This window comes from Tursiops truncatus, chromosome 12, assembly GCF_011762595.2.
Source record: "Tursiops truncatus isolate mTurTru1 chromosome 12, mTurTru1.mat.Y, whole genome shotgun sequence".
In the NCBI taxonomy this organism is placed as follows: domain Eukaryota; kingdom Metazoa; phylum Chordata; class Mammalia; order Artiodactyla; family Delphinidae; genus Tursiops; species Tursiops truncatus.
In genome coordinates, this window is record NC_047045.1 from 37,984,038 (window position 1) to 38,002,131 (window position 18,094).

Below are 18,094 nucleotides of genomic sequence, written 5' to 3' on the forward strand. Positions count from 1 at the left end.
AGCTGACTCACAGATGTAGAGAACAAACTAGCTGCTACCAGTGGGGAGAGGAAAGAAGAAGGGTCAATATAGAGATAGAGGATTAAGAGGTACAAACTATTAGGTATAAAATAAGCTACATGGATATATTATACAAAATGGGAATATAGCAAATATGGAGTATAACTTTTAAAAATTGTGACTCAGTATATTGTACACCTGTAATTTATATAATATTATACATCAACTATACTTCAATGAAAAATTAATTTACTTAATTATTTATTTTATTTTTGGCTGCATTGGGTCTTCGTTGCTGCCTGCAGGCTTTCTCCAGCTGTGGCGAGCAGGGGCTACTCCGTTGCGGTGCGTGGGCTTCTCATTGTGGTGGCTCCTCTTGTGGAGCACAGGCTCTAGGCGCGTGGGCTCAGTAGTTGCGGCACACGGACTCAGTACTTGTGGCACACGGGTTTAGTTGCTCTGCGGCTTGTGGAATCTTCCCCAAGCAGGGATCAAACCCTTGTCCCCTCACTGGCAGGCAGATTCTTAACCACTGTGCCACTAGGGAAGTCCTACTTAATTAATTAAAAAGAAAAGCTTTCTTCAACAATGTGGAATCAATCACTCAGCGTGCGCTTCCCGCTCAGCTCAGAGCTGGCCCTGTCCTCTCTCAGCAGCCCTCCTGGCGCAGTCCTCCGAGGCGCGGCTTCCAGCAGGGGTCGCCGTGCCGCTGCCATCGCCGCCGTGCCAGTGCGCACCGCCCAGCCTGCTCTCACCGCGCCGGCGCCGGCGCCGGCGCCGGCGGAAGGGGAGGGGCAAGGGCAGGGCGGGGTGTGGAGTCCGGCGCTCGGCGAAGCCATGGGCTGGGGGGGCGGGGCGGGGCGGGGAGGGGGGAGAGGCGGTGACGTACAGGTAACTGCGCCCCTGCCCGGCGTGCGGTGGCCCCTGTTCGCTCCCGTTTCTGTTGCAAGCACATGGGAAATACGGGCAGGGCGAGCTCCAGTCCCCCTCCCGCGCTCCTGCCAGGTCTCCGCGTGAGTCTCTGGCGTCCTGCCTCAGCCGGGCCAGCTCGGGACGCCCCGTGGATCCGGGAATTCTTAGGGGCCTTGCGAACCCGGCGGGCCGAGGCCGTCTTGCCCTGGGCTCGGCCGTTCCTGTTGGCTGCAGACGCAGACCGCGAGCTCGAGGACTCTGGTGTCCAGTTTCCCTTGACCTTGAGGACCCGGGAAGGTGCGCAGCCCGACGGGGGTAGGGAGGGAGCGAGGGGAACATGACCTTGTCTCAGCACTTGGTCAGCCTCCGAGGTCTTCAAAAGAAGAGAAGATTTTTGCTTGCAGTTGAACTAAAAGCAGTTAAATCAGGTTTTCCATACGGAGTAGTTAATAGGCCTAGGAACATGGAGGGATTTCAAATGTCCCGCAGGTCAAGGACAGCGTTGCCTCTACATTCCAGTCGTTGCTTTTCTTACAGCCTTCGGTTAGTTCACCGATTTTATGTCTCTCCTGAAGATTTCACTCTAAACCTTCAGGCCTCCTTCCGTGATACTCCCCTTACATCCACGCCGTCGCCAAAGAAATCTTTTAAAAAGCACTCCTATCAGATCACTTCCCTACTTAAGGTCTTGCTATAGTTCTCATGCGTTCTGGGTAAGTCCAAGCTTTGATAGGGAAGGCCCTTGGAGATCTAGCCTCTTACCCATCAGCCCAGCCCCATCATTGTTCTTCATTCTAATGCACCGTTTTTTTGACCTACTTTCACAGTATTTAATTAAGCACTTACCATGTGTCAGGCACTATTCTGGGCACTTGGGATTGAGCAGTAAATTATATAACATAGCAGATAAGTGCTATTGCAAAAGAAAGTAGAACGGGGCAAGGGGAGATTTGGAGGACAAGACACCTGTTAAATGGAGTTGGAATGAGTAGACCTCATTGAGGTGAAGGTGATTTGTCCATGCAGTTATCTGGGCTAAGAGTGTTCTGGGCAGCTGGAACAAAGGATCTACCCAGAAGTGTGCCTGTTGTGTATGAGGATCCTCAGGAAGGAGCTGAGTGAGCATGGGTGAGAGAGGCAGGAGATGAGGTCAGAGCGGAAATGAAGGGGATAGATCACACAGGGACTGTAGGCCAAGGGAGGGATTTTGCTTTTCTCTGTGCTTTTATAAGGTTGTGAGGGAAGGAGTGACATGATATAAATTACTTTTTAAAAGACTCACTCTGACTGCTCTATGGAGAACACACTGTAATGGAGCCTTTGTAGTAATCCTGGTGATAGATGGTGGCCTGAATCTGTGGTAACAGTGGGAATGGTGAGAAGTCATGGGATACTGGACATGTTTTGGAGATAAGCCACATGATTTCCTGACATTATGGATCTGAGTACGGGGGAAAGAGAAGAGTCAAGAGTGACTGGAAGCCTTGGTTCTCAGGAACTAGAAGGGTGGAGTTACCATTAACTGAGATGGGGAAGGCCACAGGTAGAGCAGATTTGGGCTTAGAGATATATCAGGAGTTTGTTTCTGGGCCAATTAAGTTTGAGGTGCCTGTTATGCACCCAAATGGAGATGTCGAATAGGCAGTTGGATATTTTGTCAGGGTTCCCAAGACCACCCCTAGGTTCATTGATTTCACTAGGAAGACTCAACAGGACTCAGCTGTGGGTCATGGCTATGATTTACTACAGCAAAAGGATACAACATGCAAGGTAGAAGATGCATGGGGCAAAGTTTGGAGGGAACCAGGTGCAGTCTTCCAAGAGTCCTCCCAGTGGAGCACACAGGACATGTGGCATGTCAGCACCTCTGCCTCAGGAAACAATTACCTAGTTTGTGGGTCTCCAGGCCCCTTCTTTCTCTGCTAGCTACTGCCTCTGTTAAACAGTGGGAAGAAGATGTGAAAGGAGGTGAAATGCAGATCTGTACAGTTTGCTCATTCCTAGCTCTGATTTGCTGGAGTTGGAGATTGAAATAAAGTTTAGAGACTCACTGGCTTTCATGAAGTCATGATCTGGTATCTTCTGCAAAGTCAATATTGTAAGGATGTAATGTATGTCAGTAAATAGTCTTTCTTGTCCTGAGATTTTCCTTTTTAAAATAAATCATTGAGGGAGTTCCCTGGTGGCCTAGTGGTTAGGATTTCTGCTGTGGCCTGGGTTTAATCCCTGGTGGGGGAACTGAGATCCCTGCAAGCTGCATGGCACAGCCAAAAAAAAAAAAAAGAAAAAAAAATCATTGAGAACTATTGTTAATATTTTTCAGTAGCAGTCAGTACCCAAGCTAATTTGGGGGAGTGAGAAGAGTAGAACCAGTGTTTTCATACATATTAGTATCTAATTCAACCTTCACGACCACCCTGTGAGGTCAGCACGTTAATTACAGCCAGAAGACTCACCTAGTACAGTGTGCATGGCCCTTGGTACATGTGGACCAACATGGCCTTTTGTAGGAGGAAGCATAAGTACAGTACTAAATGTAAAGTGTTCATGGTGTGTATGGTTTATGTTGTAAGAATGCCAGGATAGCACACTTGGGAAGTAAAACTGAATTATTGTCTGTTTCAGGTCGTATGAGCCATGGCTATGACTAGCATCAGATTGCCCAGCAGCGTTTTAAGAAAGCCAGATGCCTGGATTGGGCTCTGCGGAGCGCTACGAGGGACACCTTCACATAAACACTGTGCTTCCTGGAATCGATACTTATATTTGTCTAATACCAAGTTAAATGCTTCAAATTATAAAACATTTTTCCATAACATTTTCTCACTGAGACTCTCAGGGCTTTTAATATCTCAAGAATATATTTTCCCATTTTCCATAAGACTCAAAAGTAATGTAAGCTCTAAAAAATCCACTAAAAAGACTCTGCAAAAAGTGGAAGATGAAGGGGACTCTGATGAAGAGAGTGAGCATCATGAGATGAGTGAGCAGGAAGAGGAGCCAGAGGACGACCCCAGTGCGGTCAGAGACCATAAGGACCTGGACAAAGTAGTGCAGTCTTTCCGATATGATGTTATCCTGAAGACAGGCCTAGATATCGGGAGAAAGTAAGTATATGCGTTTTAATACAAAATCGCTTGTCCGCTTGTTGGTTATTTTAAAGCAGCATTACCAATTACATGGCTTATATTATGGTGAAGAGTAACCATAGATGTGAAAGGATCTTATAGGTAATCTGTTCCAATTATTTCATTCTATAGATGAGAAAACTAATTCCCAAAGAAGTCAAGTGACTGCCTGCAGGTCCCACATGGCATATTTCCTTGATTCTAAGACACAATCAACTTTGTAAGATGAACCATTGATGTAAAAACAGCTTCTTGGGGAAAAAAGGAATCACCATGTTAGATGTATATAGCAAGCATAGAATGCACCTGGGTTTCACAAACGCTACAGTGAGAAGGTACCTCTTAGAATCAACAGAAGCAGTATAACATAGTGGTTAAGACTGCAGGCTTTGTAGCCAGACTACTGGGGTTTCAATCCTGGGTTGTGTGTGACCTTGGACAAGTTACTTAAAATCTCTGTGCAGTTTCCTCATCTGTAAAATGGGGGTAATAGAACCAGCTTTAGAAGGTGGTGGCTAGGATTAAATGAGTCTGTCTATCTACCTAAAGCATTTATAACAGTGTGTGGCACATAGTGGGTACTCGGTATGTTAGCTATGATGATGAAAATACTACGTGTGTTCATATATAGTGCATAGAGACACTAAGTGTAACTTTCAAGATTTCTTTAATATTCTCATTCCTTCTCTGCTAGACTAATTGTATAAGAATAGTGATCCTCATTGTTCATTCATTCCTTTAGCAATCATTGTGTGCATACTGCATGCAAGATAAGAACTGTGGTATGAATAATAAATTAAGAAAGATTCCCTTGTGTAATTTGTATCTTTATGTTCTGATTTAAAGGCATAGTTCAGTTTTTAACTCTGAACCCACAGGCACCCTGGTCGGGACTTGAATGTTCTCTGAAATCTGGCAGGCTCACGAGGGGCCTCTCCCTCTCTCACAGTAGTAACTGCTGCTGTTCTTATTAGGAGAACCCCAGATGTCAGTCGCCTGGAGTCAGAGCACTAAAACGAAAGGGCACTCGTTTTTGTCTGTATCCTGCCCTGGTCTGGTTGTCCCAGTGATCAAATTCAAAGAGATCAGCAGCTGCTGGATTGGCACTTCCCCATCCTCAGTGCAGATTAGCAGAGGGTTTCTCAATAGCCTCACCATACATGGGGTGCCTGGTTTTTCTCACAGCACGTGAAGGGAAGGGAGTGCCCACTCATTATGGCTGTCGTGAATCACAGGCGCTACCACCTCTAAGGTGACTGCTGTAGGGGGAGTCACGTGGAGAGCACCGGGCCCATCCTGAATGCGCTAGATGCGGGTTCCAGCCCCCTTGGAAACCCCAGCAGGGCGCTGGTTACCTGCCTGCTAGCGCTAGCAGGTCTTTGCAGCAGCCAGCGTGTACTCGGCAGTGCCCTTTGGTCTCCCTGTTTAGATGTATATGGAAGCAGTTGACTTTCACTTTCCCAGCACCCAGAATGGAGATTTTGTGGGGAGGCCAGTCACTGTCAGGATAAGCATTACAAACAGCTGGTACTTTTCTCAAAATTATATAATTGTTTTGAATATATTTCTATTTTAAAGCACTTTGATTTTTTTCTTCTTTTTTTAGCAAAGTGGAAGATGCATTCTACAAAGGTGAACTCAGGCTGAACGGGGAAAAATTATGGAAGAAAAGCAGAACGGTGAGTTTTGTTGTTGTTTTTTTGGCTGTGTTGGGTCTTCATTGCTGCACGCGGGCTTTCTCTAGTTGCAGTGAGCGGGGGCTACTCTTAGTAGAGGTGCGTGGGCGTCTCATTGTGTTGGCTTCTCTTGTTGCGGAGCACGGGCTCTAGGTGCGCAGGCTTCAGTAGCTGTGGCCCGTGGGCTCAGTAGTTGTGGCGCACGGGCTTAGTTGCTCTGCGGCGTGTGGGATCTTCCCAGATCAGGGCTCGAACCCGTGTCCCCTGCATTGGCAGGCGGATTCTTAACCACTGCGCCCCCAGAAAAGCCCACAGTGAGATATTATGACAGCCAGATATTTTTGTCTGTTGTTCTTCCAGTACTCAGTTAATGCCTCCCCCAGTTTCCCCCGGGGTCCTTCTTTGGGGCATCAGTGGCTCCTCGTGTATGTCTGTCTTGCCCCCTCTAAGGTCTCCCTCAGGCCTGGTCACATAGCTTCAGTTACACAGACCACTTGCTCTTTGCAGCCATAATGACTTTGAGATGAAGCTTTCCCTTTCTTTACAAAATTTTAAGACAAGTCACTATCAGAACTGGCAAAAATCTATTAAACTTCTAAGTCATTAATGTTAGGCCCGTGAAATCATAATAATCAGGCTAAATCCATGTAGAGGTTTCTTTGGCCTGCTGTTACCTGAGCAGATGTGCAGTTCTGTTCAGCTCAGCAGTAGCCCCCAACCCCCAGTACCTGCTGGATACACTGCTCTGTGTGCAGGGCAGCCATCAAAAAGAAGGTTTCATACTTCCTGACAGCTCCATATCAGTACTATTGTTAAGTGAAAGAATCACCCACAAGTATTATAAGAAAATGTATTTCTAGTATCCAGTGTTATAATAAATGATATATATATTCTTTTAAAAATGAATTTTTGTAAAAAGTTACATATATACATATATAGAATTAAAATATTAATACTACTAGTATTTATCTTTGAGTGGGGCACTGTGGGTTATATGTTCTTCATGCATTTTATTTTCTGAATTTTTTACGAGTATGTTTCACTTTTGTAATTGGAAAATATAATGATAGTAAAAGTTAACAAAACAATTTTAAAAAGTATATGACAGAGACCCTTAAAAAGTTTGGAAGACACAGACCTATGAGGCATTGGCAGACATAATCTAACTCTTAGTCAGTGTCCAGGGAATAAATGTTCCAGGGAAGTTAGACACACTTTTGAAGGTTGTTTTTATTTTAGCTTCTTTCATATTTCAAACACTCCTGGGATTGGAGGACCTGAGCTGCATCCTGTACCCCTGGGACATGGGAGGGTGTGAGCCATTGGCCACGGACCTGGGTGAGCACTGAGGCTGTCTTCAGTCTCTGCTCCCCAGACTCAGAGTGGTTCTTGTAGCTGAGTGGACAGGAGGGGGGATCCCCAGTGCTTGTCTTGGCCGCCAAGTCACAAGGCCCAGATCCCTCTGATGGCACCTGACCTGACAGGTTCAGACTGCAGGTGTCAGTCCTTGCTCAGTGAGCTGTAGGAAATCAAGCACTCCAGACATGCACCTGGAGATCAGGTCCTTCTTGTCCCTTAATTGCTTTTTCCTGCTTGTAGCCCAACCCCCTTCTCACCAGCCACAGTGTTCCAAAGACAAGATCTGTTCTTGGTGCACAGTGTCTCTGCCAGGGCCTCATTTACAGACACCATAAATCTATTTTTCTCCCTGTGCTTTGAGATATTGTTAACTACAGTCTAATTGCTGCTTCTTCATTCTGCCTTGGGTGTTCTGTTGTCTTGGCTGCCTTCCAGATTTCTCCTGGGGGTCAGCAAAGGAAGGGGCCAGCATTAACACTCGGCTGCCTTGTTACTAGGAGGCCTGGTAGCCATAGTAACTGCAGCTAAGGGGAGATTGGAAATGTAGATGCTTGGAACAGCCCCTAATTCCAGCCAGTTTTGCTTTGTGCCTACTGTGCCGTCTCCCACGGTAGAAGGGACAGGGCTTTGCAGGGAATGAGGAACACCTCCCCTTCCGTGGCCTGCTCCGTGGGGCCTGAGCCTGGCTGCTGGCTGAAGGGTCAGGCGCCTGTCTGATGCTGCAGCTCTAACCCTGGCTGCCTGCAGCTGAGCAGAGCTTTTCTGTGAGTTGCACACCAGATGGGGCCCAGAGTGCTGTGGGTGCTGGGTAACTGTTGACCTAAATAGAGGGTGTATGGAGCCCAAATATGGGACTGAAGCCTTCCTAACCTCACCTCTCCCTGGGATTCACCGGGTAAAGGAGAAACATTGCTTCCCTATTCTCTGCCCTAGAAGAAAGCCACCAGAACGATCCACTCTCCTCTTAAGGGGCAGACATCACACATAGTATATCCACGAAAGGATACATGAGAAGGGTTGCCTTTTTCTCTGTATACCCTTTTATACCTTTTTTTTACGTATTGTATCATGTGCTTATATTACTTATTAAAAAATGAATTTTAATGACACAAAGTTACGCCAAAAAAGGTAAAGCAGAGTTCCCAAGCCGTGTATTTCTGAACATTGATTTTAAATGTCTACACAGTTTGGGCAAATGGTCATTTAAAAAATAAAAATTGAATCCAGCAGAACTTCAGGAGGACTGACCGCCCCTCCCCGCAACTCCCCACTCCCCCCTCTGCCCAGCCCAGATGATGCCTTCAAACCCACAAGGAGAAGTGGTCTTCATGCCTCGCTGTGGTTTGAGTCTCTGCTTCTCAGCCCAGAGGGGAGAGTTAATGGTTTAAAATTAGCCCCTGTGAGTTTTACATCCAGCTGCCTGGATTGACCAGTGTGGCATCATGGTGAGCAGGCATGCATTCCCACGTTGTAGACTTAGTATTGGGCCTACGGAAGCCTTGAGTGGGTGGCTTGCCCTAGTGAGGTACAGATATCCCAACAGCGTGAAGTTAGACTGCCTCAGGGCATTCATCGACAAATGAGGCAAACATAAGCATTTGGCACCATGCTCCTTAAACAGAAGCCCCCAAGTAGGCTTTTGAATGGGTACCTGTGCCCACTTAGAGTCCATGGCCCACACATGGAGGTCTGTCCCTGTCTTTCTGTCCATCGCTTCACCACTGCCCCCATCCTTGGCTTGGAAGCGGTGGTGAATGGTCTGAGACGGCCTCTGGTCATCCTGGCTTGTGTTCTAGTAGAAGCATGTGGCACCTGGGTCAGTTTATCCCCTTCCTGAGTTGCTGGGCAGATCCCCTGGGATCCTGAGCTGCCAGGACCAGGTGTCTCATGGGCTGTTTGCACCGTGGCAGCACTGATGTGACTGCCCCCAGGGCATGTCCTGCACTCGCTCAACCCAAAGCTCCCATCTGGACAAAAATGGGTTTGACCTCAGCCCTTTTAACCCAAGTCAGCATCCAGCTCGACCCTCTTTTCTGTGGCATCCCATCCTTGTGCGTTGAGTCCTGTCTCCTTGATGATGTGGCATCACGGGCGCTAGCCAATGCTGGAAAGCAGTTTATTTACTTCGATTTCTTTAGGAGATGCAGCTGACCGTTGTTCCACTGTGACAGATTTCCAACAAATTGTGCCCTGTCCCCAATGATGTAGCTTAACTGTGTTGAAATCAGTGAAAGTGTTACACTGAAAATTGTCTTCTCAGTGCATGTAGTAATTACTGTGCTCATAATCTCTAAGGTTGTGCCCCGCTTCATCTTTTGCCACTGTTACAAAATAAATGCTTCCATTCAAGTGTTTCCTGAAGTCATGCAATAGACAAAACTGAAGCCACACAGGCCCTGTCCACGAGCAGCCAGTTGTCTCAGCCTGAAGGAGGGACACTGGCCCCTACTGAGCCACATGGTTCTGAGGCATCTGCCCGGAGAGGGGGGGCCCTCTCACCTGGAAGCACTAGGGAGAAGTGACCATTACAGAGGAGTCACCTGTGCCCTGGGTGGTGGTCGCCCAGTGAAAACTCAAAGGAGAGATGTTTGCATTGGCCGAGTTTCCCAAAATGTAATGAAGGTTCTGTTTTCTTTTTAATTTTCAGGTGAAAGTGGGAGATACATTGGATCTTCTAATTGGAGAGGATAGAGAAGCAGAAACAGAGACAGTGATGAGGATTCTCCTGAAAAAAGTGTTTGAAGAGAAGACCAGCAGTGAGAAATACAGAGTGGTGTTACGGCGGTGGAAACAGTTAAAATTGCCTAAAAAAAGTACGCTCAAATAAATGGATTGCTTTTTAGCGATAAAGCTGCTTTCTAGTGGTGGGGGAAGGGGCCAGGTTAAAAAGAGGACGTTTTTATTAAAATAAGGTTCTCCTACCATTTGTGGAATCTCCTGAGCCAATTTTGTGGAAGTCAGCATTCGTATCGCGGCTCCTATAGACGCTTCCCTTGGCCTGGATTTCCCTCCCAGGCTTGATTTGTCCACAGTTTGACCTCGTGAGCATGAGTGAGACATGTGCTGAATGAACTAAGCCCAGAGAGGGTGTTCATGACCAGCCTGCTGTTTCCCACGTTAACTACCTCAGGAGGCAGTGCAAAATAAATTGGCCTTGTTCTTAGTGTCATTTCAGTTTTATCCCTGTCAACCAGCTTCCCTGGGTTCAGGCTTCTTAAGGCAAAACCAAGCCAAGTCAAGGTCCCCTTTATCTCCTTAGGGGAGCAGCACTGGGAGACCCCTTTATCCACTGGCCTTTCTGAATTACCAACATGTTGGCCTTAGTTCCCTTCAGTTTGTCTCCAGAAGTCTGGATAGTAAAGTTGTTCCAACTGATTCCAAATGGGCTAGTTAGGGCCCATTTAAAATTAATTGTTTAGGGCATGGGGTTGATAGACTAAGGCAGCTGGAGGCCTTTTGTATGGCATGCAAATTAGGAATGGCTTTTACATTTTTATTTTTATTTTTTTTGTGGTACGTGGGCCTCTCACCGCTGTGGCCTCTCCCGCTGCGGAGCACAGGCTCCGGACGCGCAGGCTCAGTGGCCGTGGCTCACGGGCCCAGCCGCTCTGCGGCATGTGGGATCCTCCCGGACCGGGGCACGAACCCACGTCCCCTGCATCGGCAGGCGGACTCCCAACCACTGCGCCACCAGGGAAGCCCGGCTTTTACATTTTTAAAGGGTTGTTTTAAAAAAAGAGAAAGGAACATATGGCAGAGACCTTACGTAGCCCACGAAGCATAAAATATTTACATTGACCTACAGAAAGAAAGTGATGACCCTCCCTGATTTAAGCGATGGTTTACTTTTCAGGTGAAAGTAGAAAACACACAGATTTTATCAGTAAAGAGAATAAAGAATCAGAGACTAATTATTCTAATTCTCAAGAAAGTGTTATAAAAGGGACTAAAAAAATAGAGTAGTAATAGAAAGGACACACACATAATACACATCATCTAAGAAAAGGGCATCTGCATAAATAAATTGGTTTGTAGATTCCCAGGAGCAGTGTGCTAGCACTGGAAGGGTTGGCTCAAATAGACTTATTAGACTCTGTTGTGTCATAAAGACCGACTATGTCTGGGTCCTTTTATTTGCCCTCCAGGAATTCTTGAGAATTCAGGTTAACTGATACAGAAGGGAAACTTCTGTAGCCCAAAACAGTGAGATGTTTGGTCACATGAGTCTGGAAGTCTTACCAGCTCAGATTTCAGAGGAACTCAGGAAAATTGATTTTTATTTGAAAGCTTAAATCAGCTCTCAGGAAGCAATAATATATACTGTGCAGTGTAACAGAAGGAATTTTTCTATTTTACCACTTGTTAATTAGGCTTTTACATCAGTGAAAATAGTATAATTAATTTCAACACGAGTTAATTATGAGTTTTAATTTAGGAGATTATAGTAATGATGATGCTTTTTCTCATTTTCTTCACCTCTCTGTGCCTTTCTATCTCTCCTTCCCTGCCACCCTCTCTCCCTCCCTTCTCTTGATTGCTCTTTGGAAAGTAATAGAAAGCCAACTAAGTCTTGCATGGTGAGGGGCAGCATGACCTGGTGATATATGTCAGGGGTCCTAGTTTTTAGGCTCTATCTTGCCCTTAGCAAGTTTGGTTACCTTGGTTATATTCTGGCCTTAACCTCTCTGAGCTTCAGCTTCTTCACTGGTCAGGAAGGGATCAGGATACTAATTTCCTTACCTTGTTGAGTTCAGTCTTCAGAAGAGTTAAAATGTGTTGTGTGAGGCAAGATGAGTTGATAGTAGCTAGAAAGCAGGAAGGCCCATTTGAAAGGCTGTTGGAAGCTCTGTTGGTAATTAAGTACCTCACCTTAGCTGGTGGGATTTGACCCATTACAGGCTTCTCTGTTTTTAAAAATCAAAATAAGCAAAAAGACGTCTGATGGTGGAGACTGTTGGTTTGGTCATACCACATGGCAAAATCTGATCTCTCATAGTTGTCTACAGCACAAGGGATTTAGAACATATTTATGAAACAGCAGAAACAAAAGCAATTCATAAAGATTTATGGAACTCTTGCAGCTCACTCTGTGATAGCTGCTTTATAAATGCCATCCTGGCAAGGCCTCCGCAGTGAACATGTGACCAACATGATGAAAAACTTAAAAGATTTGGATGTTTCTAATTCAGTGCTTCTCAACCTGGCATGATTTTACCCCCCTGGGGACATTTGGCAATGTCTGGAGATATTTTTGTCTGTCACAACTGAGGGGGAGGGGGTGGGATGGGCGTCAAATGGGTAGAGACAGGTGATGCCGCTAAACATCCTACAGTGTACAGATAGTCCCCACGACACAGAATGATCAGACCTTAAATGTCAGTGCTACTGAGGCTGAGATGCCCTGCTCTAATGGGGTGACAAGAATTCTTTCTTTCAATAGGTCTGGCTTTCACAGCAATCAGACAAAAAAGTAATAAAAGATATCCAAATCGGAAGGGAAGAGGTAAAACTGTTATTATATGCAGATGACATGATACTCTCTATACAGAATACCCTGAGACTTCACACAAAAACTATTAGAACTGATAAATGAATTCAACAAGATAGCAGGATATAAGACTAATATACAGAAACCTGTTGCATTTCTTTACACTAACAATGAAATATCAGAAAGTTAAAAAAAAAAATCTCATTTAAAATCACTTCAAAAGAAAAACAAAAACACGCAGTGGTTGAGAGTCCGCCTGCTGATGCAGGGAACACGGGTTCGTGCCCCGTTCTGGGAAGATCCCATATGCCGCGGAGCGGCTGGGCCTGTGAGCCATGGCCGCTGAGCCTGTGCGTCTGGAGCCTGTGCTCCGCAACGGAAGAGGCCACAACAGTGAGAGGCCCGCATACCGCAAAAAAAAACCCACAAAAAACAAACAAAAAAAACCACAAAAAAACCCAAATACCTAGGGGCTTCCCTGGTGGCGCAGTGGTTAAGAATCCGCCTGCCAGTGCAGGGGACACGGGTTTGAGGCCTGGTCCGGGAAGATCCCACATGCTGCGGAGCAACTAAGCCTGTGAGCCACAACTCCCGAGCCTGTGCTCTAGAGCCCACGAGGCACAAGTACTGAAGCCTGCGTGCCTAGAGCCTGTGCTCCGCAGCAAGAGAGGCCACCACAGTGGGAAGCCCGTGCACCACAACAAAGAGTAGCCCCCACTTGCCGCAACTAGAGAAAGTCTGCGCACAGCAATGAAGACCCAACGCAGCCAAAAATAAATAAAATTAAAAAACAAAAAACCACAAATACCTAGGAATAAACCTAACCAAAGAGATTAAAGACTTATACGCTGAGAACTATAACACATTGGTAAAGGAAATTGAAGATGATTCAAGGAAATGAAAAGATATCCCATGTTCTTGGATTGGAAGGATTAATATTGTTAAATTAATATTGTTAAAATGGCCATACTACCCAAAGCAATCTACAGATTGAATGCAATCCATATCAAATTACCCATGACATTTTTCACAGAACTAGGACAAATAATCCTAAAATTTATGTAGAACTACAAAAGCAATCCTGAGGAAAAAGAATGAAGCTGAAGGCATAATCCTTACTTCAGACGGTACTAGAAACTTACAGTAATCAAAACAGTGTGGTATTGGCACAAAAACACATATAGATCAATGTACAGAATAGAGAGCCTAGAAATAAACACACACTTATGGTCAATCTTAAAAGAGGCAAGAATATACGATGGAGAAAAGACAGTCTCTTCGGCAAGTGGTGTTGGGAAAGTTGGATAGCCGCATGTAAATCAATGAAGTTAGGACACACCCTCACACCATACACAAAAATAAACTTGGAATGGCTTAAAAATACAAGACATGACACCATAAAACTCCTAGAAGGTAACATAGGCAAAACATTCTTTGACATAAGTCATACCAACGTTTTCTTAGGTCAGTTTACCAAGGCTATAGAGATAAAAGCAGGGGCTTCCCTGGTGGCGCAGTGGTTAAGAATCCGCCTGCCAATGCAGGGGACACGGGTTCAAGCCCTGGTCCGGGAAGATCCCACATGCTGTGGAGCAACTAAGCCTGTGTGCCACAGCTACTGAAGCCTGTGTGCCTGGAGCCTGTGCTCCGCAACAAGAGAAGCCACTGCAATGAGAAGCCCTTGGCAACTAGAGAAAGCCCGTGGACAGCCACGGAAGACCTGACGCAGCCAATAAATAAATAAATAAAATAAATCTATTTAAAAAAAAATAAAAGCAAAAATAAATGGGGCCTAATCAAACTTATAAGGGCTTTTTAAAATATATATTAATTTATTTATTTGGCTGCGCTGGCTCTTTGCTGCTGCATGCGGGATCTTCGTTGAGGTGTGCAGGATCTTTAGTTGCAGCATGTGAACTCTTAGTTGCAGCATGTGGGATCTATTTCCCTGACCAGGGATCGAACCCAGGCCCCCTGCATTGGGAGTGTGGAGTCTTAGCCACTGGACCACCAGGGAAGCCCCCAAACTTTTTTAAAAAATTAATTTATTTTTGGCTGCATTGGGTCTTTGTTGCTGCACACAGGCTTTCTCTAGTTGCAGCGAGTAGGGGCTACTCTTTGATGTGGTGTGTGGGCTTCTTATTGCGGTGGCTTCTCTTGTTGTGGAACATGGGCTCTAGGCACGTGGGTTTCAGTAGTTGTGGCATGCGGGCTCTAGAGCATAGGCTCAGTAGTTGTGGCGCATGGGCTCAGTTGCTCTGCGGCATGTGGAATCTTCCTGGACCAGGGTTCAAACCCGTGTCCCCTGCATTGGCAGGCAGATTCTTAACCACTGCGCCACCAGGGAAGTCCGGGAAGTCCCCAAACTTACAAGCTTTTGCACAACAAAGGAAACCATAAACAAAAAAGGAAAAGACAACCTACAGACTGGGAGAAAATATTTGTAAATGATGTGACCAACAAGGGCTTAATTTCCAAAATATACAAACAGCTCATACAACTCAATAACAAAAACAAAACAATGCAATCAAAAAATGAGCAGACCTAAATAGACATTTCTCCAAAGAAGACGCACAGATGGCCAACAGGCACATGAAAAGATGCTCAACATCGCTAATTATAGAAATGTGAATCAAAACTACAGTGAGGTACCACCTCATACAGGTCAGAATGGCCATCATTAAAAAGTCCATAAACAGGGCTTCCCTGGTGGCACAGTGGTTAAGAATCCTCCTGCCAATGCAGAGCACACGGGTTCGAGCCCTGGTCTGGGAAGATCCCACATGCCACAGAGCAACTAAGCCCGTGTGCCACAACTACTGAAGCCCGCGTGCCTAGAGCCCGTGCTCCGCAACAACAGAAGTCACCACAATGAGAAGCCCGTGCACTGTGATGAAGAGTAGCCCCCACTCGCCGCAACTAGAGGAAGCCTGCACACAGCAACGAAGACCCAATGCAGCCAATAAATAAAGAATAAAATATATTCTTTAAAAAAAAAAGTCCATAAACAATAAATGCTGGAGAGGGTGCGGAGAAAAGGGAACCCACCTACACTGTTGGTGTGGGAATGTAAGTTGGTGCAGCCACTATGGAAAACGGTATGGAGCTTCCTCAAAAAACTAATAATAGAGTTGCCATATGATCCAGAAATCCCACTCCTGGGCATATATCCAGAGAAAACACTATTTGAAAAGATGCATGCACCCCAATGTTTATTGCAGCACTATTTACAATAGCCAAGACATGGAAACAACCCAAGTGCCCATTGACAAATGAATGGATAAAGAAGTGGTATATATATATACAATGGAATAAGATTCAGCCATAAAAAAAATGAAATATTGCCATTTGCAGCAACATGGATGGACACAGAGATTATCATCATACTAAGTGAAGTAAGAGAAAGACATATGATATCACTTATATGTGGAATCTAAAAAATAATACAAATGAACTTATTTACAAAACAGAAACAGACTCACAGACATAGAAAACAAATTTATGGTTACCAAGGGAGAGGAGGGGCAAATTCGGAGTATGGGATTAACAGATACAATCTACTATACATAAAATAGATAAACAACAAGGATTTACTGCATAGCACAGGGAAATACATTCAATATCTTATATAATGGAAAAGAATCTGAAAAACGTATACATATATATGTGTGTGGGTATATATATGTATATATACATATATATATATATTTGGATCACTTTGCTGTACAACTGAAACTAACACAATATTGTAAATCAACTATACTTCAATTAAAAAAATAATAAAAATAAAAAATATCTGGCTTTCCCAGGAAAGTCTGAAAATGCTTCTAGTGTATGTTTGCAGTTTTTAAGGATGAACAATTTAAAGTTATGACTATTTTTGTAGAGCAGGGGTCCCCAACCCCTGGGCTGCGGACTGGTACCAGTCTGAGGTCTGTTAGGAACTGGGCCGCACGGTAGGAGGTGAGTGGCGGGCGAACAAGCGAAACTTCATCTGCCGCTCCCCATTGCTCCCCATAGCTCGCACTGCCACATGAACCCAACACCCACCCCCCTGGCCGTGGAAAATTTGTCTTCCATGAAACCAGTCCCTGGTGCCAAAAAGTTGGGGACTGCTGCCGTAGAGGCCTATCCAATCCTTTTACCAGTAATGGTTAATCCCTTCAAAGAAATAGCTCTCCCCTGGGCAGTGTGACGCTAATTGCATTTCTCTGCCAAATAGCATTTACCATGTTCCATGGAAAATTATATAGACGGCTAGGCAATAGTTTCATTATTTTTTTAGCATTTTGGGGAGAAAAGTAGACATTTGGGGGAAAATTCTTAGGTCATAGTTTATTTGGTCAATAATGATTGAGGGAATAGAAACTACCATTTTTCAAGAAACTAAAAACAAAACAGATTTCCTTTGGAGAGGTGGTGTATATTCTGTGAACTTTCTTAAAGGGTGTGGGATGTATACGAGGCAAGTAAAGAGACACTCTACGGAAGTCCTGCCTTATCTTGGTCGTATGTATTTTGGCTTTCAAAAAGTTACTGTCAGAATTAGATAGATAACCAACAAGGACCTACTGTATAGCACAGGGAACTCTACTGAATATTCTGGGATAACTTAGAAAAGAATCTAAAAAGGAGTGAATATATGTATATGTATAACAATCACTTTGCTGTACACCTGAAACTAACACAACATTGTAAATCAACTATACTCCAATAAAATAAAAATAAAAAAAATTAAAAGTTACTGCCAGGGTTATCAGTCGGCTTACTGACCATCTTGAGAAATTAGAAACTCCATCGAGCAGACTCCATAGAGCAGAATGTGAGCATCGCCCAAATGGCTTCTGAGTCATATGGGTGGCTTAAGATGAGCCACGGTAGCAGGATTTTCACCTTGGAAATCAGCAAGCACCGTGAAACAGAATGGATTTTTCCCTTGGAGAGCCAGTTGTCACACATTTACCAGCACACCCCTGGGTGGAATAGGGAGGTGCACCCACAAGAGTTTCCACTGGGAGATGCCGGGGCACCAGCACCCACCCTCCAAGTTCTTCTTTCAAGTTATCTTTTCTCTTTTCTTGTTCTCACATCGTTCCACATGTCCTCCCCCCTTACTTTAGCTAACCATTCTAATGTGCTTAATGTGTATCTTTTTGCTGGTATGCAGTCTTATAAAATGTTTTGTTGTTCTGTGCACATATTATAAATATATTTATATATTATAATTATTATATTATAAATAAAATAAAATATATTTTACATTTCATAAATGACATTACTATATATCTCACTTTGTATCTTACTTTCTTCACTAAGCCCATCCATGGCGCTCTAGGCACATCTAATCCATTGCTTCTCACTGCTGCCTAATAAATACTGAAGTACATCCACCACATTTTGCCCACCCACTCTCCCAGTGACATTCTCCCACCCAACTCCCCTCACCACAAAAAACACAGTGCTGCTTTCTCTCCAGGATGGCTGCACCAGGCTGCCCTCCCACCAGCAATACCCAAAGTACCTATAGACTC

At 44.8% G+C, this 18,094-nt stretch overlaps 2 protein-coding genes across 2 annotated transcripts in view; one reads left to right on the forward strand and one right to left on the reverse strand.

The window, feature by feature from the left end:
- Positions 1–18,094, reverse strand: part of LOC101321093 (uncharacterized) — a 265,172-nt gene that overhangs the window by 240,725 nt on the left and 6,353 nt on the right.
- Positions 863–10,001, forward strand: MTRES1 (mitochondrial transcription rescue factor 1). The gene is made up of 4 exons (XM_019929529.3): positions 863–1,209; positions 3,538–4,019; positions 5,647–5,719; positions 9,723–10,001. The coding sequence occupies exons 2-4, from the start codon at positions 3,550–3,552 to the stop codon at positions 9,900–9,902; spliced, it is 723 nt and encodes a 240-aa protein (XP_019785088.1). The 5' UTR covers positions 863–1,209; positions 3,538–3,549; the 3' UTR covers positions 9,903–10,001.

Bases quoted from the DNA above. Each gene is read 5' to 3' on its own strand.
- MTRES1 (XM_019929529.3), top strand. From the start codon at position 3,550: ATGGCTATGACTAGCATCAGATTGCCCAGCAGCGTTTTAAGAAAGCCA. The intron at 4,020-5,646 runs GTAAGTATATGC...TTCTTTTTTTAG, and splicing joins GGCCTAGATATCGGGAGAAA to CAAAGTGGAAGATGCATTCT. The intron at 5,720-9,722 runs GTGAGTTTTGTT...TTTAATTTTCAG, and splicing joins TATGGAAGAAAAGCAGAACG to GTGAAAGTGGGAGATACATT.